Raw genomic sequence first — 22,715 nt, forward strand, 5'->3', positions numbered from 1 at the left:
CTAGACTTCAAATTCAATACGTATATTCAAGGTTTATTGTATGCGGCACTTCACAGTATGGGTTTCTTAATCTTGGCAAACAAAAGTCAGAGCAATGTTATTAAAGTGCGAATATTTTTTATCATCACTAGCCGAAAAAAAAAATTGCAGGAAAAAAACGAAGCTTATTACCACGTTTTTAAATTCAACATATTCCTCGATTCGTGGGAAAAGATTTAGAGTAGAAAATTCATGGTAGAAAGTTTGAAGAAGTAAAGTGAAAGGTACGTAAGGAGGTTACATATTCAGTGATGAGTTTGTACGGCTTTCCCGACAAAAAAAGTTTAATATTTGTGAATAGACGGCTATGAGTTGAATTTCATTGTTTTTGAATGTTTGAGTAATTTTTTAACGAACATCGTCTAGCTACTATGATGCCCCCCCCCCCCCCCCCCCCCCTCCCCCCACGACTTTTAGAGGTGACGTGGCCTAGGAGCAAGGCCGAAAGAGCGAAACAGCTGCCCATGGCTGCTAAGTGACCGGGTGAAAGGAATGGTGCAGGCCCCCGAAGCTATCATTTATGTTGTCTAATCGGATGGATGACCATTCTCTTTGAAATACGGTAGAGCCTTCACATACCCTCAGGCCAATACGACTCACGAGTTCCGACGCTGGAACAAAACGCCCTGGGAACGAGAGTGTCGCTGGAATTTTATCCCGTGTTTTTTCTCTGATGACATCATGGGACTAATGGTGTGAATTATATGAGCATAGTACGTAAGCCATGTTTGTGTGGCATCAATGAGTGTTGTGTTTATTCGCCGATGGCTCGTGGCTTTTTTCGTAGCCATAGGAATCATAATTGTCTTAGCAATTTCCTTAAGAAAGGTAAGTGTGTTTGCTTGAAGAGTGATAAATTGACAAGGTATGAGACTTTGCCGAAGTTTGCAGACTAATTTCATCGTCAGGGTGATTTTGTCGAAGTTTGCTGAATTGAATTTTTCCTGGTGATCAAGGTTACATAAAAATACACATTAAGGAGGCCTGAAGCTGCGACCATAACTATCACTAGAAACTTGCCAAAACACTCCAACATTCAATTCAACATTTATTCTGCAAATCCAGCAAAAACCTGAGGCCTCTTTCTGCATAGGTTTTCAACCTCTATTTACTGGCCTTCTTTGGAGTGTCGCTCATGAAATTCAAAGTAAATACAGTAGTTTTTGTGCGTTTTTTCCCGAATAGTTGATTGAATTCGACATGCACATAAATACTCCCACGGCATTGAGCTTTTATTTACGTTAGCAATAAAAGAGGTGGACCCATCTGTCATCACTTTCACTAATTAGATTAGCAGACTCTGTACGCGTCAGTTACATAAGATCGTGCAGTCCCTATCTCTCTCTCTATCACCATTCTCCCCTCAGGTGGCTTGTGTTCAAGTTAACTTAAAATTAGGACTGCAAGCAGTCTACAGCTATGGAGCCAAAGGAAAGAAAGTGTGTTTGGTTCAGAAGATGTAGGCCCAGTGTAAAACAGACCTTGTTCTCAATTTTTTTTGGGGGGGTGGGGGTGGGGGTGGGGGTGGAATTAACCCACATGCTGTTAATTAGGACTCAGAGCACCCAGTCTGGAATCAAGTCTCTTCACGGCATGTTGTATTGATGCTGGATGCAACCTCTTTTGAATGACGCCAGTAACACTCTGGTCTAACTTATGTAAAGTATGAAGAGAAACTCTGTGGCACTGTCGCAGTGAACTAATTAGTAAGATGACATGTTATTAGTGTGTACCAAACCTGCTACACTAACTTCTCACCAAAAAAGGGCTTAGTGGGCAGAAATAGGCACCACGTAGTTTCTTTTTTTCATTATACTTCATGAAAAAAAGCATGTGATATGCAGGGCAGAAGATTCTTAGACCCTTTCCATGCGACATGCTGATGGAAGCCAAAGAAGCCTTGATTTTGTACAAAATTTGAATTTTTTGCATTTCCACTTGTGCATTAGATTTGATATAAATGAATAATTACTTGCAGCCTAGGAAAGAAAGGGCATGCAAGTTTGTTGATTCATTAAGCAAAAGGTGTCTTCAGTGACAGGCTAGCAAAATAGTGAATGCAATGCATTTGACAAAGAGCCAATTACAAGAGCTCAAAGGCCACTCCTGAGCCAACAACATCTTGATTTTGACCTTGCCTAAAATCGTGTTAAATTTAACATTAATAAAAGAAATTAAATAAATGAGCTGTTTTTACTATTGACATCCAGTCTTATCAAGAGTCTGACGTGTTGGAAGTTGGACCAGTCGCTGAATTTCAGTGGATTGATATCGAAAACTTGACAGAGTTTAGAGCCTGCAGAAATTCCATTCAAGGTGCATTACTAATTGTTGATGAAAGAGGTAAGAGTAAGATTGAATATAACACAATTTGAGAAACTCCTATAGGAATATTTGCAAACTAAGAGAAACAGAAGAACCATTTAAGCTATGGACACCTGAACCGCCCTGGACTACCCCCACTGAGGAGTAAAATTGTCTGGCGTTAGACAGTCTGAGAGTAAAATCTATCAAGTCTCACTCCTAGGAAACAATGGGTTGGTTAACATCTATTTTGTCATAATTAACTGGACTATCTCTATTTTGTGACATGCAATGTATTAATTAATTAATATTAATAAATATAACGACCATGAATTCATAAATTATATTATGACTTGTTTAGGTTGAAAGTGGTCATGTTTAGGTTTAAATTAATTGATAATCAATACTAAGTTATTCTGAATTGTTGAACTGCAGTGTATTTATTCCAATGTCTTGATCATGTAAAAACCAAGTCTTTCATGTGTTCTTATCAACTATCATTAGGATTTGTTTGCCAGCGGAAGGATTTGTCTGCCAGTGGATGCTGTCATAGCACTGGTGAAAGTACACATCGCTACAAGTGCATAGACTGTCTCAGCAACAACTGCTGCAGCATCTATGAGCATTGCGTGTCCTGCTGCCTGAACCCTAAGAATGTAAGTTAATGCTGTGCCAGGCCTATTTTACAGTTCTTTACAAGGTGGAAAAGACTAATACATGTATTACTTTTCATCAGTTGATCTGCATAGGTAAAAAAGTTAACTTAGTATACATGTACATTAGCTGAGCACAATATTCGTGATAATATATTTAACTATATCACTTGCCAAGTAAAGAATGCCCTTTTTATCTTCAATAAGTAGAGACTTTCCATTGGGTATTGGATTCAACCAGTAGCTTTTTCACATTACAGTTTAATTTACACAAACCCACTTTGCCAGCTTCAGGAAATCACTTTCAAAAAATGAGAAAGTTGTAACAATGCACTATAGCCTCTCAATTAATAAGACATACCGGTACATGTAGTGTTTGTGGCTTGATGCTTATAATAAATATCGGTTGCGCATCGGTAAAATTAATCGCCAATCATGGTTCTGAAGGGAAAGGTTACCTCACTCAGTTGTTATGTGAACCAAGTATTGACTGATATACCCACCTTTTAGTGATTGACAATCGACTGAGTATCAACTGCCACCATAGATTGAAAGTCCCTGTTAGGACCCATGATCCAGCATTGTTACAGTCCAAAAGTTTGAAAAATGGGAAAGGTCCCAAAGTTCTCTTTCTGTCCAAGATTGTAACCCTGAATTCTGCCTACATGTAATTAATGAATTTTTACTATTTCTACAGAGAAAATTGCTGGAGCAGTTGTTAAGCCTTGATTCTTTGACAGTACCTAATGTGATATCTAAGTCAGTCAGCGATCAGTTTGAGCTATGCCTGGTGAAATGCCGAACCTCATCAAAGGTACAGCTGTAAACAAAAAAATTGCCTTAAGAACATGAAGAGAATTGTACCCTGTAAACCCATTTTAATTTTTCAAAGAAATTGTACCTTGTTAACACCTTCATATTAATTTTGTTGTCAAGATGTACTCCTTACAAGTTTGCACATAGACATTACCATAGTAAGTATAATAATAAGATTATTACTATTATCATGACCCTGAAATTTTGTATTTTTATTGACTCATCGACTTCTCAGTTGCCCCTGTGAGGACGCTCCCAGTTGATGAGTAAAATTGTCTGATGTTAGACTGAGTAAAATCTGTTTAGTCTCTCTCCCAGGAGTCAATGGGTTAATGTAGGGCTTTTTGACTGGTTAATGGCGGAGATGTTTTGACTGTTTAGGCACCACAGGACTCGACCAGTTGATGATTTAAAATAATCGTTTGTCATAAGACGGAGTAAATAGAGGATATTACATGGCCGAGCGGAGATACAAAATTTCTCTTTGAGTGTTGAAAAATGTTTCACGAGTGACCGCAGCGAACAAGTGAAATATTTTTCAACACGAAAAGAGAAATTTCATATCTCCAAGCGGCAAGGGAATTTTCTATTTATTGTATAGTCTATAGACACCAATGAAATACTAAATCATTTCATGAAAGGCATTGAAAGGCGCGATTTTCATATGTAACCATAGCAACAGTGATCTTTTCACATGTGAAGATAACATGTTATCTTCATGTGTGAGGATATCATGTTTTTGCGCGAAAGCTCACTTGGAATTTCATTGGTGTTTAAGTAATAAAAGCTGGTAAGTCTCACTGCCTGGTACCAGGAGTCAATGAGTTAATTCACTCCTCATAATTATTGTAAGCCATTGTTACATGATCGATGAAAATGTAGAGACTGCTGCGGGTTGCATTCAGGCATGTACATCACTTAAAATCATTAGAGTTGCTTATATTGTTTAATTGTTTTTTTTTTTGTTCTTTTCGTTTTTCAGAGCGTCTGGCATGAGAATTCTTACAAAGATAAAACATTTAAACACTGCTTTGGTTTAAATGGACCAGACTTTGCATCCATCTAAGTTAACAACAAAAGTATTGATTTTGAAGATTAAAAGAAAGTCTTAAGTATTTCATTATACAGTAGTATAGTACAGGCACAAAGAAAATAATTTGACCTTTACAGTATTTTGAAATGCTTTTTGATGCCAAGAGCTCAAACCTCTTGTTTTCCAATATTTACTAATTTATTGCAGTTATTTTGGTTAAGGCACCAATTATTAAGAACCAGTAAAGAATTAAGTCAGTAAATTAAATATTTAGTTGCTTTATAGGTATTTGAATATCAAGAAAAAAAGTGATTTGTACAGTTGTTAGTTTGTTTTAAAACATGTCAAGCATTATTTAGATGGTGCTACATGTAGCTTATTTAATACTGTCTTTGTAGGACAAGCCAGAAGGTCTTTTCGTTTAGATTTTTTTTTTAAATAAGAGGCCAAAGAAGGTAATGACAGATTGTCTAAAACTAAAACTTGTGGTGAATTAGGTGAGGAAAATAGTTAATTCTCTGAAATTTATTCTTGTTTATTTTGATTTTTGCCAAGGCCAGCCAACATACTGTACATACAGCTCTGTACACTAATAATACAATTGTCTTTGTTAAAGTCATATATTATGTTAAAATTTTGCAACATTACTAATTACTGTTGATTATTTAAAAGTGGCCAAGATCAAAGTACAGCTGTACGCTGTAAATTGAAATTAGTTCATAAAAGAGGTAACTCAAGTTTAATATTACCTTTGATTTACAAAGTAAACTTAATGTGTAAGACAGTGTAGAATTACAAAAGTAAAACTGCAATGAGTTTTAACAGTGTTGATGGGCCCTACAAGCTGACGTGGCTGGATTCTTGTCTGCACGAGACACTATTGCCAGGCTCACCATGGACCAAGGTACTGTATAATAATTATTATGGATGCATTTTTTAGAATAAGTTTCATTGCAAAATTGGTCAATGGCACTAGTGTTATGATCATAATACTTTTGGGAAATGTGTAAACGTGTGACCTTATTAAACAAACAAACAAACAACACAAGATTGCAAACAGTAGTATTAGGATCTTAACAATATTTAAAAGGTCAACTGGCTGTTGAATAAGATGTCACACATTTACTATGAAAGGAAAAGTGAATGTGTGAGACCCAAGCGGAACTGAGAAAAAATCCTCGTTCCCAATGGGATTTGAAACCATGACCCAGCTGGATGCTCTTTGAACTACTCAAGAAGCTAGCAAATTTTAAACTCACACTAATCTTATTGAAAGCTACGTTTTAAAAAAGAAATATCATAGGGCCTCCCCAAGTGAGGCAAGTTGCTATCGATATTAAAAACTTTTTAGTTGTTGATAATAAAAAGTTATCCATGACAAAACATTGCATGAGTGAACCAAGTTAGTGACAACAAATGAGGCCGTTTTGTCACTGACAACTTCCTTTTTTCCCGTCTGTGAGCAAGTTATCAATTTCGCAGTGATACAAACGATTTTTAAAGGTTTCCAGTTTCTTATCTCTCTGTTCCTGTCTTTGTTTTATTCACACCTGACACTGAATCCTACAAACAGTGCACGGTGGGCTTTTTATTTTTCTGCGTGCACATAGCACATAGCTTTTCTACCTATACTTTCAGTCTGACTTCATTGGCTAATGGAGCTGATTGGACTGCTCTTATTTTAATCTTCCAAGAGTTATCCTTGGCTTGCACCTGAGATCATGGCAGCCATGAACATTGGTGTACTGAATAATAGTGAATATCAGTCTTTTGGGAATTTGGCTCTATTATCATGCAAAACGCGAGCAACATTTTGCTTGGTTTTGTACTCCAACATGAATGTCTAATCACGTGAGTGCAAGCCAAGAATAATTGTTATAGTTCAATTTATTATATTATATTATAATTTGATTTTTCTCTATTTCAGATTATGATAAATATTAGACAAAGAAAAATCGAAGTTTGAACTGTATTGAAAAATTTTAAATCGAGGAAAAAATTGAACTACGACTGTCACTCATCGTAACCAATCCCTTAAGCTGGCACTTAATAAAATGTTATGTGACATTTGTTTTTCATTGGTTAGATAAGAGATGCTATTGACAGTCACCTTGCAGCCCAAGTGAAATCCTTTTGCAAGAGTTCTCGAATCAAATCAATTTTACCCTTACTGGATCTTCTGGGAAAACAGTTTGTTGAAAAGCACCTGAAGGATTTTTCAGATTCTTTTGATTTTGACAAGCAGGTGAACGGAGGGCATAATTTTCATCTCTACGGTGGTTGTAATAAGTACTGAAAGCTATCGAAAAGCATCGGTTACTTCATTAAGTGAAGGCAGTTGACTGCTTTTCCCCTAAATTGAAGTTACAAGACAGATCCTTTCAAACCTAAGATGAACCCCCTTCCGCATCTTTCCATTGACCTGTATAATCATCTGGCATTAGAGAGAGTAAAATCTATCAAGTCTCACTCCCAGGGGACCCCAGGGGTCAATGCGTTAAAGGTCACCTACATGTGTTTTCGAGTGGAAGTAGAGGTTCCAGCATGCGTTGCTAAGTGTAGCCTAGGTAACCATGTCCAACCAAAATGCATAGAAAATTACGACATTGGATGCAACCCGTTGCTTTTCAAAGGCCTGGTTGACTGAGCTAATCTGCCAGCCATCAAAAAATGGTTGATCCCAAAAGCTAGATGCATGAAAACTATTTTTAAAACTTTGGAGATCCTTGATCGTGACCCCTTCATTAAAAATGTGTTTCTGATGTCCGTTTCTTATGCTTCACTTTATAATAGACAGTAATTCACTTGCATTATACTTGCATTTTTCCAATAATTGTCTTGCCGTTAACATCGGTAGTTTTAATTTCAAGACTTGGAAATGTTGTTTTCAGAAGACACTGTGAAGGTCTTCAATTGCTGTTAACAATTTATCTTCTTTATACTCCAGGAGATTCCAGTATCCTCTATGTTACCTGAATCCAGCAAAGAAGAGGCCCGTATTTGGCTCCAAACATGTCTTGAGGAGATCGCAAAAAGGCTTGGGCTGAGCTGGAGGGATGGGGGAGATGCTACAGCAGGAAAGTCATTTCGTGACACATTGGAGTTTGTGGGATTTACAGAGCAAGTGGTGTATCGCGGAATGGAAAAGGAACTTGCAGCTGTTGAAAAGGAAAGACAAGAGAATGCAAGATTTGGAGATCACAGAGAGGTTCATGTTTTAAATTTCCTTAAATTTCTTAAAGTGCACATGACTCGAAATTTCACCACCAGTTTTTATTTCATATCCTTAAAATTCAGGCTTTGCTTGATAGGATTTCGTTATTAGAATCTTCCAACAAATGTGCGAAGTGAGTTTTTTCTTAACACGAACTTCGGCATTTTGGCCAAAAAATTGCAACATTTTCCGCGCGGCCAAAAAGGTCTTCATGACGTCATCAGTTGTGTTAGATTTGCAGCGGGAAATACAAACAACAAGCCAGTATTGTGTTGGTAGCGGCCCTGGGCTAGTAAGTTGCAAAAAACCCAGTTTGACCCCAGGTATATCAATGCATCTTCTTCCTACAAAGGAGGATCGAAGAAAGAAGTGGACGAAATTTGTCCAAAAACACCGGCCCGGTTTCAAACCTACCCGGCAAACCTACGAAGACTTCGTTGCCGGTGCTGCGATCCGGTGCCGATCTAGCTGATATTTCTGGGGTTTGAACATTTAAGAACCGATCTTTCTTAACCATAGGCCTAGCAAAAAGAAAGGAAGATTAAAAAGCGATTGCAACAGATCGAGAGGGAAGGAAAGTGCATCGTGAATTGATATGCTCGCACGGATAAGCCGATGCTCTCGATCGACCACTTTCGTTCTATGCCATATCGTTCCAAGCCAGATGGTGCTATTTCTACAATGACGACGAATAACGACTTCTTCAATGTTTTTTGGAACTCGGATATCAATTGAAATGCACTTAGCGCGTTCAGTGAATATAAATCGACTGACAAACCAAGTCCCAAGCCTGCCTACAGATCGTTTTCACTGTCACGCCATAAAAACTAAATTCGAAGCCGTACAATGGAAAAGGCCAAGAAGTGTGGTTTTCCGCTGGCTGAGGAACGGAAGAAGCGGAAAACGTTTTCTCACACACGGCTGGGAGTCTGGTCACAGGTGTGCGGGGGGTTTCAGGTCACGTGGCTTGTGTAAGGTTTCAGTTTTTGTTTTGCCATCCGCCATTGCCTGACATGCCCCACCCACCCACCCGTGAAGTACTTTTACAATGTGTTAAGTTGAGGTGAACTTATTCTAGCCACTTTTTTGTGTCATTGTAAGACAATTATGTTCTTATGTGAATAAAGGTCAGGCTACATGTATATGGTTCAGAATCTTAACGTGACACATTTTATATTTCCAATCAAAACAGATTTCATTGTTTGGTGTCACGCAAGTGACGAAAGGAAATTCAAAATGCTGTACTTTCAAGACCAAAAACGTTAAGGAACTGGTAACTTGTAAACATATTTATTTCTAGGTCATCTTCAACCTTGTATAGATAAAAATCCGGAAGACCTCACGGTTTTGATTTTAGAATATGCGGAAACCATCTGGTCATCCGCGAACGTTCGAATTCTATAAAGCGCCTTCCAAATAAATTTCTCCTCGCGTCTTTTAATAATGAAATGTATGCAAATGGATACTGCTGAATGTGTCAGAATATCATTGATTTGAGCAATTCAGTTTTTCACCATTATAGGATTTGTCTGCTGGGAGAGGTGTAGGCTTACTCACGTACAGTCATCAGAGCGATGCTTTGGGAAAGGCAGTGTCTGCTCTCCTGAAACATCACCCTTCTCAAGTAAATCGCATTTGTGAGCAGCTGCAAGGACGGCCACTTCCAAGCTCGCTACGCCCATTGATTTGGTTCATGAGATTGCGGAGGAAAAATGCACCTGACCATTTGCATGCTAGTGAGGACTGGGACACCCAAGTTGAGGAATCATACTCACAGTTTCTAAGTTCACTGGGATTTAGCTCCAAAGAACTAGGTGTATCAAATTCACTTCATTCGCCTATAGCTGGTGTTATTAGACATGCTGTCGCACAGGCGCAGAAGTACAGACCAGGACTTCACAGTGAACTGATTTCAGGTTTTCATATAAAGAATGCAGCAGAAGCATTAAATGTGCTTTACGTTTTGAACAGGAGTTACGAACCACAGTACGCCTTGTTAGTGTTTCCTCTGATCTTTGCTTTTAATGAAAATAAACTGGATACACCAGAAAGAAATTCAATCATTGATCTACCACACAAGTTGGCTCTTTCACTTGACTTTTTGCTGAAAAACTGCTTCCCTGCAAGGTTACAAGTATTCAGTATGGCTGATCATGTCGTACAGAGGCTTCATCAAGAAGATGAAGAGCTACACAGTCATCTCATTGGTGAAACTAAGAAGAATGTGTCATTTGATCCACAAGAATTCCTGGTGAACTTTATTCATACTGAGAAAGAGAAGGCGATGCTGGCAGAAAAGCAGGCAGTGGGAAGTTCCACTGATTCATTGCCATCAGATTCCAAGGAACTTCTCTTTCATCCCACAATGTTTATCAGAAAGTGGATAGGAGAGGTACTGACTAGGTTATGATTTTGCTACATTCAGATGCCATGATGGCTAAATAAATAATTGAGTCTTTTTTTTTCATTTTTGAAAGTATTAATAGGCCACAGTATTATTAGAAGCCACAACCTTGGACAAAATAATTGTTTATCACTCAGCACAATTTTTTCCCTTTCCACTGCAAAGTTGGTGTTCCAAATGGCTCAAACGAAACATCAGATTCTAGGTTCAATATTGGAGAGGGGAATGAATGAATGAATGAATGCTAAAACATGAATTGCCTGCTGTTCCAGAATAGTTTTTACTGTGATTTATTTCCGTCCTTGTAGCTATGAGTGCAATTTTTTAGGCTATTGTACATATACCTTAAGGTATTGTTACCTTGGCGTGGCCATGACTCTGAGGACTACGTATCCTACTCTTCATGGACAGTGCATGGGTGATATTTATCGTTCCGTGGATCTATCCTGTCAAGGAGGTCGTAACTCACAGATATTAGGGAGCTTAAGCACGCGCGTTTTTGAGACGCGTACGGCAACCGGAAGAGAAAATTTTGCGTGCCAGGACAGTGGTGTCTCCCAGATTTTTGTACTAATTATCTCTGTTGGAGAAAAGATACTTAGCAATGTAAACGTGGTTGCGTGAAAACATGTTAAAAGGGAAAAAAGCTCCCCTCCGGTTGCCGCCCACGCCTCAAAAACGCGCCTGCTTAAGCTCCGTATTAATTAATGACTAAGGTCATTAAATTTGTTTTATACATTTTCGTAGTGAGTGCACCCCCACCCCCCACCCCCCGCCCCAAATAAAAAGACCATTTTGCAACGTCCGCGAAGGATAAAGTGTCTTCACCATTTTTTCAGTAAAAGAGCTTTCACGTGTGATCATTTCAACTATTATGGGATTTTTGAGAGATGATGGCCTACAGTAAACATGACTTTGTCGTCAGTTTTAGTTTTGTTATTTATTTTTAGGGATTTGTTGGAACTCTAGGAGTCAATGCTGTAATGTTTGTCTGGGATCAGTGCTTTATGTCTAGTTGGGCACCTGTTGTGGTGGAGAACACTTGCCTCGTATTACTGCAGCTGCTGAGAGGTCACATCTTACATGCTAAAGGATACACTAGCATTAGAAGAGTGTTATTGGATCATCCATGTGAGTTGTTCACGCTGGATATTCAGCAAGGCCTGTCTTACCTGAACAATGGGGGTGCAGTTATGGATGTCGGCAATCTTAGACAGTGAGTTATACATCCCGGTGTTTGCTTTTTATGCTAAGGTTTGCGGCACGCATGAATTCATTGACATTCGTTTGGCCTTTGATTCTTGAAAATTTAGGCGATCGGAAAGTTACCTTACCTGGTTGTAATCATTTGTCTGGAAAATATTTATTTTGTGACGAAATACGCATTAATTCACATGATTTGCACTTTTAAGCAATGAATGTGAAGCTCTTGCATTACCGGATGTGATCTCGTCCTCTTGAATCAACTACAAAGTCATACAATAAACAACTTATCAAGTTCGAACTTTCGATCTTTACGGGAAAATCTCAAATCTCGGTTGGCCTTAATGGCCTTGTTATCGCTCGGTCAATACGACAAGACCTTAGTTTGAGATTTTCCCTCACTCTCGGTAAATGGGGTTACTTATATTATCTTGTTCATTTATTTAGGCCTACCCAGCTTCCCTCCATATCAAAACACGAAGATATCTTGCCTAGTCCAGTGCCCTCTCCAACAGAATCCCATCATTCAACAGTGAGCAGGCCTGTTAGCAGACGGTCTACTGCACATAGTGCGACACCGCAATCAGATTCCGAGGAATTATGGGTGGAGATGAATGTGATCCCAACAGGGGCCATTGAAGCTACTACAAACCGTGACCCATTTGATGTGTACATAGACGAAGTCAGGTTTATTCCTGATAACGCCACGGCCGTTAAAGTGAGTGATCGGTATTACCTGTACCACGGTCGTGGAAAAGTTGAGGAAAAATCGTTTTTGCAGAGAAGGAAAAGCAGTAAATGTTCATTAAGTTGGGTAAATGTTTAGCTCATCTGGTATAAGCGGTGACTGTTGTGCTATGGGTTTGGGTTCAAAGCCATGCATGGTCGGACACCTAGCTGCGTCAGTTACATCAAGCTCTTCTAAAATCCGAGGGTAAATAAAGATGTGATGTGAATGGGTTATCATAGGTGGTTTGGAGTATGCTTGCTCAGGCAATAAAGAGAAGACGTTCAAATGATATTCTTATAGAAAGTTTTGTTGGATAAATTATTTCAACTTTGTCATTGACGGTTTGACTGTGTCAAACACTTTTAATGTCGGCCGGGCGTTTCATTTTTGAAAGGAAAGTGACAAGTTGAGGGGTCTCGTAGCATGTGCTATCACATCTAACTTTCTTGTTACACAACAGGTAACAGGGCGAATACTGGACCCATTCTGGAAGAAGCCAGCAACTCTAGACATTCCGGATATCGAGGCGTTTCCGTTGCTCGAGTCCTCAGCGCGATGCCCAAAATTTCGTTTCCGATACAACGTGAAAGTGCCTGCTGCAGGCGTCACTGGAGATGTCATGTTATTGCTGAGAATCTATACTCTTGATGTCAATACTGGAGATTTAATTGTCATTGGAAATAGCATCGTCAAAATTTTCAGTCAAGACGATAGTGATGAGGTACTGAAGTTCTTCCTACTAAAGTATGTGTTGTGGTACTTTTTTTTTCCTAGTTCAAAATTTTTCAAACTAGTTCAATCTGATTTTTCTGTATAACTATTATTGATTCTACAATACTTAACGGAAATTTGCTCTTTACGGAGGTTACTTATTCTTAGTCATAAAATTACACCTCTTAGAAGCAAGCACCATATCCACGAGGAGAACGGCAATGTGGTCGAAAACGCCATGACTTCAGACTATCTAACTTAGCGATATCATAAGAAGTTGCCGCCGGATTAGTCCAATCTTGTTTATGTTGTACAAAACGGTTGAACTATCATAACTGCATGAATGGGTGTGAAAGGTTTTGAAGTAAACTTTAGGTAGAAAATGAGCGGGTCATCATTGTATGCTCGCGTTGTCGTCAAAAAGCCTCATTTCCCTTTTTCAACCAGTATTATTCATCTTTCCGTTTACATTTTGTCCACTTCATCGAGGGTCTGGAAAGGGGGAGGGGGGTCAAGGTTAAATTTCAGCACATTTACGATACCGTTTCATTCCCTCAACAAACTAAAATAAGTCCTACAGACTTCAATTCACCGTTGCTGTGGTTATCGATGATAAATGTTGTCACTATCAACGAAATGTACCGCTGCATTACTATTTTGTATTGGATACGCTGTTTTTGTGGCGGTGCCGTTTCCGTTGCCGTTGCCGTTGCAGTTAGGGAGCTTTAGCAAAGACGACGGGAACGGCAACGAGAACGTCATCACAAAACATAAATTCTCACTATGGTAATCATTTCACGACTATTCTAAGTTTTTTAATGTGAGAAAGGTATGGCAGTCGCTCAGGAATGAAAACGTTATGAGCGGCGCTTTATTTAGGGGATAAAATGAAAATTTATCTTCAAACGCTGACGTCCTTTATAAAACTCAAATTTGATCATTTCACGTTGTTGCTTTGCTGACGACGGCAAAGAAATAGACAAAAATGAAAAACGCACGTGCAGGGCGTGCAAAGCTATTCTCTTTGGCCACTAAATTTGTGACGTTCTCGTTATACATTATGGGCTAAGTGTCCTGAAACTGGATTGGTACGGACGGATTTGAAGTAAAGAGTTAGACGGAAAGATTCACTGTAGTTTGTCCACGTTTTGACGAGTACGCGGAAGAGAAATGTTAAAAAATGCGTGCCGCACGTGCAACACGATCATTTTAGAACTCTTAGAACTCCAACCTCGTTCCCAGATTCTCTTTCTTTTCCTCCCTTGTCAGAGAGAGAGAGAGAGAGAGAGAGAGAGAGAGAGAGAGAGAGAGAGAGAGAGAGAGAGAGAGAGAGAGAGAGAGAGAGAGAGAGAGCCTGGGAACGAGGTTGAGTTCTTAAGGAAATCTTTAACACAGAGAGGAAATCTTTAACACGGTTGCATTTTTTCCTTAGTGGCATTTAAATGCAGGAGGACATCAGCTCCGGCTCAAGCATATCCTTCCATCCACTGTGGCTAAATTAAGTGAGGAGGCCTTCCATGGCATCGCTAATGTTCCAGTGTGCTCGATTCTCATCAGACTGTTGCCTTCGTCTGAGGTGGGTGCCACGCGTTTTCATAAAGGTCTCAATTCACTGTTATGAAACACATCACCAACTGGGTGTTTGTTGAGCTACATATTACGCAAAGATAATTTGAATCTCTTGGATGACAAAACGCAGCTCAGTTGACAATAATACAGCGCTGTGTTACTGCACTACCACACGTACGCAATGCGTACCTATTTTTTAAGGGATTGTTTCTAACTCAATTTGAGTCTTAAAATAAATCAGTAATATTACCTTTTCTACTAAGGGTCAGTCGTTTGTCTTTCTTGGGAGCTAATCCAACTTTTCACATCTTATGATCCTACGGGTTGATTTTCATGAAGAGTGTTGATTCCTACCTCTTGCAAGAGTGCGAAGATGTATTTGATTGACCATCTTTGTGAACTGAGTTCGCTTCGGTAATTGAAAGCTTTTTTTCCACCAAAAGGAGTACATAGAACAACCGGGTTACTCAAGTGGTTACTATAGCAGTGACCAATGCCAGCCAAGTGATTCTGAGTGGCGCATATTCAGGAGGTTCCAGAACTATGACGTCTATCCACCAACAGTCAGAGAGGCTGTGCGAGATGTCAAAGAAGGAGAAGCAGACCACGAAGACAGTTAGTATAAATATTTGTAATTTCAATAAAAGTTTGCAACCAAAATGGATGGCAGGATGGTAATTATGGTAAATTTAATTCCCATTATACAGTCAGACTACCCTCTACACAACAAGACAAAAATGTGGTACTGTACATGCGAGAAACTACAGGGAATATGCATAACTTGTGAGTGTAGATGTTTGAGCAATGATGTCAGTTTGAAGGAGGGAAAAACTACGTGAAGTCCAAACATATGTGGACAAGGAGTTCCAGTCAGTAATATACCGACGAAAGAAAGAGTGTATTTACAAAAAGAGTATTTACATGTTCAATAGTTCATGGTCACCTTTTTTCGTACTGTAACTTAAAATTCTTGGCTTCCAATGAAATCCGGATATTTATTAATAAGGGTGAACAAGTGAAATTGCACCTCATTCTAACAAATGACACATTTGCGAGCATGTGATGTTAACGTTGGCGTTATTTGTTTGTTTAAAGGTTTTGATTTCACCAATGACCAAGCTGTGTATCAGTGGTATCAGCAAAGAACCAGCAAACACTTGCTCATGAGGCAACCAGCCAATCCTATGGATCTTGTTAAAGTTGTACAGTACGATCCGACACAAGTAAGCTAAACAGCTCTGTACCTATTGCCTTGTTATCCAATCCCTATATTCTAGCGAAACGTAGTAAAAACTGGTGAAAGGGGTGAATAGGCCCTGCCTATTATACCGAAGTATAATAGGCAGGGAAAGTTTTGGACTCTAGATCAGTCCGTGACAAAATAAAAACCAACATTAGATGAATGAGTGAATTTGTGTGTGAGTGAGCGGGCGAGCGAGCGAGCGAGGGAGGGAAGGAGGGAGAGAGGGAGGGATCCCTCCCTCCCTCCCTCCCTGCTTCCGAATGCTCAGATGTTCTATGCGTTAAGTTTCTTTTGTTCTGGGAATACCATGCTATGATGTGTAAACAATTCGCACCGCTCTTGTCGCGCAGTTCGTCAAGCCTGAAACGGAAAAATGCCCGCGCAGTAAATATGAGGACTAAAGTTCGGTCGCCATATTTTTCCCGACGGACAAAGCAATTGAGGATCTGCTCTTCGTCAATATTATGTGCAAAATTGTCTTATCTTTAGTTCGATGTCATTAATGAAGCGAGGTGTTTTCGCGATCGTCTTGAACTTAATTAATTAATTTAATTTTTTTATTACTTTCAGGGTCTTTCACTGATGGTTGAGCAGGCGTATGGCCTGACTGGAAACGCTCAGTTTGTAAACGTGCTTGTTTATGTTTCTCCTGGGAGTGATGTTCATCATCAACGGCGGGACCAAGACGGGTATGGTGGGGAAGAAAAAGCACTTATACAGAAGCGTGACTTCAATAGTTACCAAAGATCCCCGAAGTGGATAGATCCACCCTTGGTAAGTACGCTAAAATTACATAAGGCAAATTTGTGTTCACCTGCTTTACGTGCAGAGCACTCGTTTTGGGCTGTGGCTCGTAACGGGTAAATTGAATCTTGGTTCCTGGACGAATATGATTTTCCCTGTGAAGGAGTTTATATATACATCTTATTCTATGGTTTAACATACAATACGCGCGGATATTTTGCGAGTCGCGTAGTATTTTTCCCAACCCCACAGGGGCGAGGAAAAAACGAGCAATGAGCTATCATGAGCCATCATCTTCGAAGATCCTTTGCTTGGAGGATCGTAGTAATTAGTTTAAGTAAAACCTTTTGCTCTTTGCTTTGCAAAAATCAGTATTAGGACAATCCTTCCCAGGGAGTTTCCGGTGCCAGTATATTAATCTTCTTCTCCATGTGAAAAACTCGTTAATTGTTTGTTTGTTGTTGTTTTTTTTTTCCCGACACTTCAGGTGTTTCATCCTCTAAGATCACAGGCCTCAGCCTTGGTTATCAGACTGTGCTCATTGGATGCCTCCTACACGCCAAATGCAAACAGAGCTGCCCCAGGCACCGTGACTGCTCGCAAGGGAACCGTTTTGCGCATACTTCCGTTTGCGTGGACTGTTATGCCACTGTTTTCAAAGTAAGATAAGATCCAATTCAGCAAATCGTACTTAGAGCGATTTGAGTGTCAAAAGTAATTAGCGAATTTGCTTTGGTTTTGCATAACTTCACCCAGTGATTGGTTCAAAGTTCTCGCGCCACTTTTTCAGCCAATCAGAAGTGAAACCAAAACCAATAGTGGCTCGCGCGTGTACGTTCTCCCGCGCTTTGTGTCGGCTACATGTAATTACTTCGGGTTTTGATTGGCCAAAGTAATTACTTTGGTTTTTGTTTAATGACACTCGATTGAAACTCGCTCTATTGAGTGACACTGTAGTTGATGTATGGTTTGGTTGTTCGTTTGTTTGATAATTTCTGAAGACAAGCCATTTCGTGAGACAAGAAAATCAAAATAAGCAGCTCCTTGACTGTGTCGTCACAAATCAAATCTGCCTTTTGTTAATTGCCAGGTTATTCCTATTGGTCGATGTAATACTTAGTAATCAAGCCTTTAGTCCCAACGTAGACCATTACTGTAGTAGTTGAAAGTAATAGTCATTCCCATTGGTTTATTTAACGCCATGCAACCGAGACCTCCGTCCTAAACTTGGCCTGCAGTACTGAGTTAAAAATCACAACTAAACCAGCTTAAATCGACGAAATTCAGCAAATGAAGGTTACGTCAACATCGGGGTTCGTGCCAGGGTTAGTATCGCACTTTGCTTATTTAATAACCCGGCTGCGTTTTTCGATTAGACTACCAAAAGTCAAGACAAGAGGCCGACTGCAGTCGAAGGCAACCCGAAGGCTGCTTTTTAAATGGCTTCTACCCTTATTACGGCAGGGGTGAGCGCAACTCCAGTCCCGATGGATGCACAGAAGAGTATATCAGAAAGAAGAAAAGTAGCCGTTGACCATTTGTATAATGAAGTCTACTTCTTAATTGGATTATATCACCTTTTGTTTAACAGGGAGTACGTAAATGCTGGTTTGCATTACTTACCATTGTTCGAAGGATCCCCAAGTCCTGTAAGTCAAACAATTTTTTTTTCAAATGCTTGCAGAGTAGCGCCATGTACGAAAATGTACGTTTTAAATTCTTTAAGGCGATGCTTCCAGCCATGCATGTTGTTTTCCAATATACTGTGCCGTGCTTTGGCAATTTTGGACTTTTTCTTAATAACCACTGTCTTTGCATCTAAACTGTCTGCAAATTGTTTCTAAAGCCAAATCCCAATGGGGCACATTCATGTGATGTCACATCAGCCAGTTTGGTTCCTTCAAACGTATAGAAAATCAGATACCACGTACTAGTTCTTTACAACCTCTGATTTCATTGGAACGGTTTAGAATGTACCTCTAGTCTGTTTGTGATTAGGCTCCGTCGTTTTTGTTACTTCACTTCACTTTATTTATAAACAAATCACGTGCAATCAGGACCATGGTAGCCCACCGTTAGCATAGCTATTTTAGAATTTTAGAATTTTTTACAATAATAGGGAGCTTGCTCAAGGACGACGCTGCCGCCAACGAGAACGTCGTCAAAAAATATTGTTTCCCGTTATTGTAATAATTTCTTTATAACTCCAAGTCGTTCGGAATGGAATGTGTGTATCAACTTTGCGGGAATAGAATTGGTATGAACGGTGTGGTTGTTTGGGAAAAATCTAAAATGTTTCGTCACGTTCTTGGGTCCACTGCACACCCTCAGATTTGGTCAATTCACGTCGTTGCTAAGACTGGGACGACACCGAAGGGAACGAGAGAAAATTAGCTGTTAAGGACGGTGCCTACTATTTGTTATTGCGCATACGTTCTGCGCATCTCGAGATACTCGGATTTCTTATCGGCAGTGCTTATTACTACAGGGATATTTTTGCGCGGTTCAAAACTATGCGGAGAAAGCAGAACTTAGCAAGTGCTCTTAGTATCCAAAAAGGAAACTAGGGGTAACCGCCATTTTTGAGAGATAATTAAGCTTGAATTTGGAAAAGAACGTTATACTTTGCTTTGTATTTTAAAGCTTTTTACAAATATTGTTGATTAATTATCTTCGAAAAATGCGTGGTTACCCCCAATTTTCTTTTTGGATTTCAATAACACTTGTTAAGATCTGCTTTTTCCGCATAGTCAGTAAACCGCGCAAAAATACCTTTGAATTAGTAGGCACCGTCCTTAATTTTTACAGATTTCGTTACGCTGACGTCAAAAGTATCAGAAAAAACACGCGCGGCTCAGTCTTTACACGCCATACTAGTGCCCAGCTTGCGCGCGGTCCTAAAACGCTACGGAGCCTCCTTAAACCCTTGTTTTGTGACGTTCTCGTAGTCGTTGAAAATTTACAAGAATTATACAAACAAAATTATACGAACAAACTCCTCGTACATTAGAGAGAAAGAAGAAAAGAGAGGAAGTCATAGAACTATAGTACACCACTAAAATTAATTTACGTTGTATGGGCTCTTGCTTTGAATATTAGTTTCTATTTCTGTGTCGGACCATGTTTTTTTCTTGTTTTCTTTCAGTCTTTCTTGCAGTTTTTATCTAGTCACCCCGTGGATTTCAGCATGAGAGAAGCTATTAAACAGAACACTCATAGTTTGCTGGTAAAATATACTTGTCTACGTTAGTGGCTTACCAGCCACTCATCCCTAATATGCTGTTTTTACTGGCAATCCCTCTTCCTCACACCACAGGGAACGAAAACCCCTTCCGGGATGCCATCGAGATGACAACGATACAACCTCGTTCCTAGGGTCTGTCCTGCAGCAGGAGAAGAGAGATCCTGGGAACGTGGGTATCGAAATTAGTGACAATCGGGCTACAGTCGGGCTAGAGATCAAGTCCCAGTTGTTTGAAGGGTGGATAGCGCTATCCATCGAATAAACACTAGCAAAACGAATTGAGTTACCCAGTGAATAGCGCTATCCACCCTTCGAGCAACTGGGGCCAGGCCTTATAAAGGTCAACTTTCTGTGAGCTAATTTTATCTGTGTTTCCGTGGCACAATTACCAATGAGAAGAATTCCCAACGAAATTTTGTCGTGAAGTCAAATTGGTTTAACTACTGTTGTATTTGTAGGGAGCTTCTTGTGTGGCAGTGCGTCTGTGGGATGCGCATTACTCGCTCGAAGATTGTATTCCTTTATCAGTGAGTGATCTTTGTTATTATCCCAGATATTGCGCGAGTTTCAATGGAGTGTCAAAGTAATTACTTTGGTCAATCAAAAAGGATGGAGACAAGTCAGTAAACCAATCAAAACTCGAAGTAATTACACGTAGCCGGCACAAAGCTCGGGAAACTGTGCACGCGCGAGCCGCGATTGGTTTTGGTTTCACTTCTGATTGGTTGAAAAAGTGGCGTGAGAACTTTGAGCGAATCACTGAGTGAAGTAATGCAAAACCAAAGCAATTTGCTAATTACTTTCGACGCAATTGAAAACCGCTCTATCGTTGTAATCATCAACATTGACTTGATTAACGTCACAACTTCATTTTTATTTATAAATCAATTTCCTCGATGTGTCATTGAAAGTCCTCTGGAAACTTGTTGAAGATGGTAGTTTTCATGAACGCGAACAAAAAACAAACTGTCCTTTAATGACGAAGGACTAGCATTGGTCTTGAATAGCATCACTTGGCGAGTCTATCAAATGAAGTAGTTAATGACTGACTTTTGCTTTACAGGTCCACGAAGAATTTCTTTCGGTTGGCAGCCAAGAAAAATATAAAAAGTCAATCCAGATCGCATCAGGGAAGCTAATATCAGATGTGGTGCTTCAAAGTCTTAGCAGAACAGAAAGAAAACAGGGCGTTGAAGGGGAGAGTTTCAGAGCTGAAAAAGATCATTACGAACAAGCCATGAACAATGTATTCGATGAACTTTTGGTAAGACATATCATACGTGTTACACGTCACGCTTTTAAAGATATAAATTTTAAGAGTGTTTACGAGGTTTATCGCATTACAAATCGAGTAGGACACGTTTGTGCCACTCAGTACGGGTACCATACCGTCGTATTCACTACTGATACCGTTTTAGGGCACTGTATGCAGTTTGCATACATTGCTCGTTTATGTAGAGTTGTCTTCAAGAAGCCATTTCTTGCTCTTTTATGCGATCATTTTATGGTTTCATTGCACCTACTCCGTGAGGCTGTAGAAACGGTTAAAAGCAAATATTTAAAGTATAGTCAAAGGGTTTGAAAAAGAAAGTCAAACGTCGTAATCTCTTATCAGTTCATGGCTTGTTGAGGTTTTTAGTAGTATGGTAGAAAAGGTACAAAAAGGCGACAGTGAACGGCAGTATAACAACATTAACCTTCTCTTTTCTTTATAAGGATGATCTCCTTTTGCAGAGCGGCATGGGACCCATGCTATGATGATGTAGTGGAAGCTTCAAAGGGGACCTCCACTCCTTTATTAGTTAAAAGAATAACTTTGAACCGGAGGAAATAATGTTTGGGATCCAATATGTTTTTAAAGACCCACCATCAACCGACAGGCGTTCCGTGGCGAGGAACCTTTTCATATGTGAAAATCCCGTCAAAGCTCAAATTCATCCAATCAGATCGCTACGGTAAGCAATGCGAATTTCCATGACAATAACAAACTATCGAAAAGCCTGTTAGTTGAAGGTGAGCCTTAAAATTTTTCAAAACGAAGTGTTTTTAACTTGAAAAAATAAATTTTAGAATCGTTTATTTTCACTTTTAACTTTCACGGGCGGCGGTGACCTGTTTGGGTTGCCTAATAGGCCATTTCCGAGTTCATGTGCGAAGTTTTTGTGATGGTAATTAGTTCTACTTTACATATGACTTCGCACTTAGACTCGCTTTAATGATGAGGCAGACATGAACTCGGAAATGGCCTTTGGATGGTCTGCATCTGACGTCACGGTTGGTGTACAGCCGGAACAATGAAGTGAAATGTCTTTTGGGAATTTGACTCTATTCTAATGCAAAACGTTTGGGGCCATTTTCTATTGTTTTTTACACCAACATGGCATGTAACACAAAGAGCCTTGTATCAAAACAACAGCACAAGCATTATACGTCACAACTGTTCAGGATGACGATGCTCGGGAAATTTGAAAACTAAAATAAGCGATTCTGAAAGTCATTTATTTCAGATACAAGAGCTTTGTATGAAAACGTTTGAACCTGAAGACATAAACAATCGTTTTGTTCGAGTGGAGGTTTGTGAAACACTGAACACCTTATAAAAAGAGAGCGAGAATGAAAAGCACTTTACAAATTTTACGTATGACTCATTCGTGTCACACGCTGTAAATGGCTAACAGAAATTTTAAGTTTCATTGAAAGATGAACGACCTCTGTGTAAATAGGATAACGTGGCCAAGAAAGCAGCTGTGAAAGTTTACATACACAATTAATTTACTACGAAGTGTAAATAAATTTATATTTTCCAAG

The 22,715-nt window shown here is 39.5% G+C and overlaps 2 protein-coding genes across 2 annotated transcripts; both read left to right on the forward strand.

Moving 5' to 3' along the window:
- Nucleotides 1-765: 765 nt before the first annotated feature.
- LOC138047232 (SREBP regulating gene protein-like) lies at nt 766-4,933 on the forward strand. Its single transcript, XM_068893984.1, has 5 exons — nt 766-867; nt 2,250-2,382; nt 2,848-2,999; nt 3,694-3,810; nt 4,795-4,933. The coding sequence occupies exons 1-5, from the start codon at nt 781-783 to the stop codon at nt 4,876-4,878; spliced, it is 573 nt and encodes a 190-aa protein (XP_068750085.1). The 5' UTR covers nt 766-780; the 3' UTR covers nt 4,879-4,933.
- A 675-nt stretch (nt 4,934-5,608) lies between these two features.
- Nucleotides 5,609-22,715, forward strand: LOC138047231 (uncharacterized). Its single transcript, XM_068893983.1, has 17 exons — nt 5,609-5,749; nt 6,932-7,090; nt 7,793-8,053; nt 9,582-10,451; nt 11,414-11,679; nt 12,114-12,384; nt 12,857-13,117; nt 14,540-14,683; nt 15,120-15,291; nt 15,772-15,899; nt 16,490-16,693; nt 17,151-17,323; nt 18,255-18,312; nt 19,809-19,889; nt 20,366-20,434; nt 20,971-21,171; nt 21,624-22,715. The coding sequence occupies exons 1-17, from the start codon at nt 5,657-5,659 to the stop codon at nt 21,663-21,665; spliced, it is 3,453 nt and encodes a 1,150-aa protein (XP_068750084.1). The 5' UTR covers nt 5,609-5,656; the 3' UTR covers nt 21,666-22,715.

The sequence above is a fragment of the Montipora capricornis genome, chromosome 4, assembly GCF_036669925.1.
Source record: "Montipora capricornis isolate CH-2021 chromosome 4, ASM3666992v2, whole genome shotgun sequence".
NCBI classification, from domain to species: domain Eukaryota; kingdom Metazoa; phylum Cnidaria; class Anthozoa; order Scleractinia; family Acroporidae; genus Montipora; species Montipora capricornis.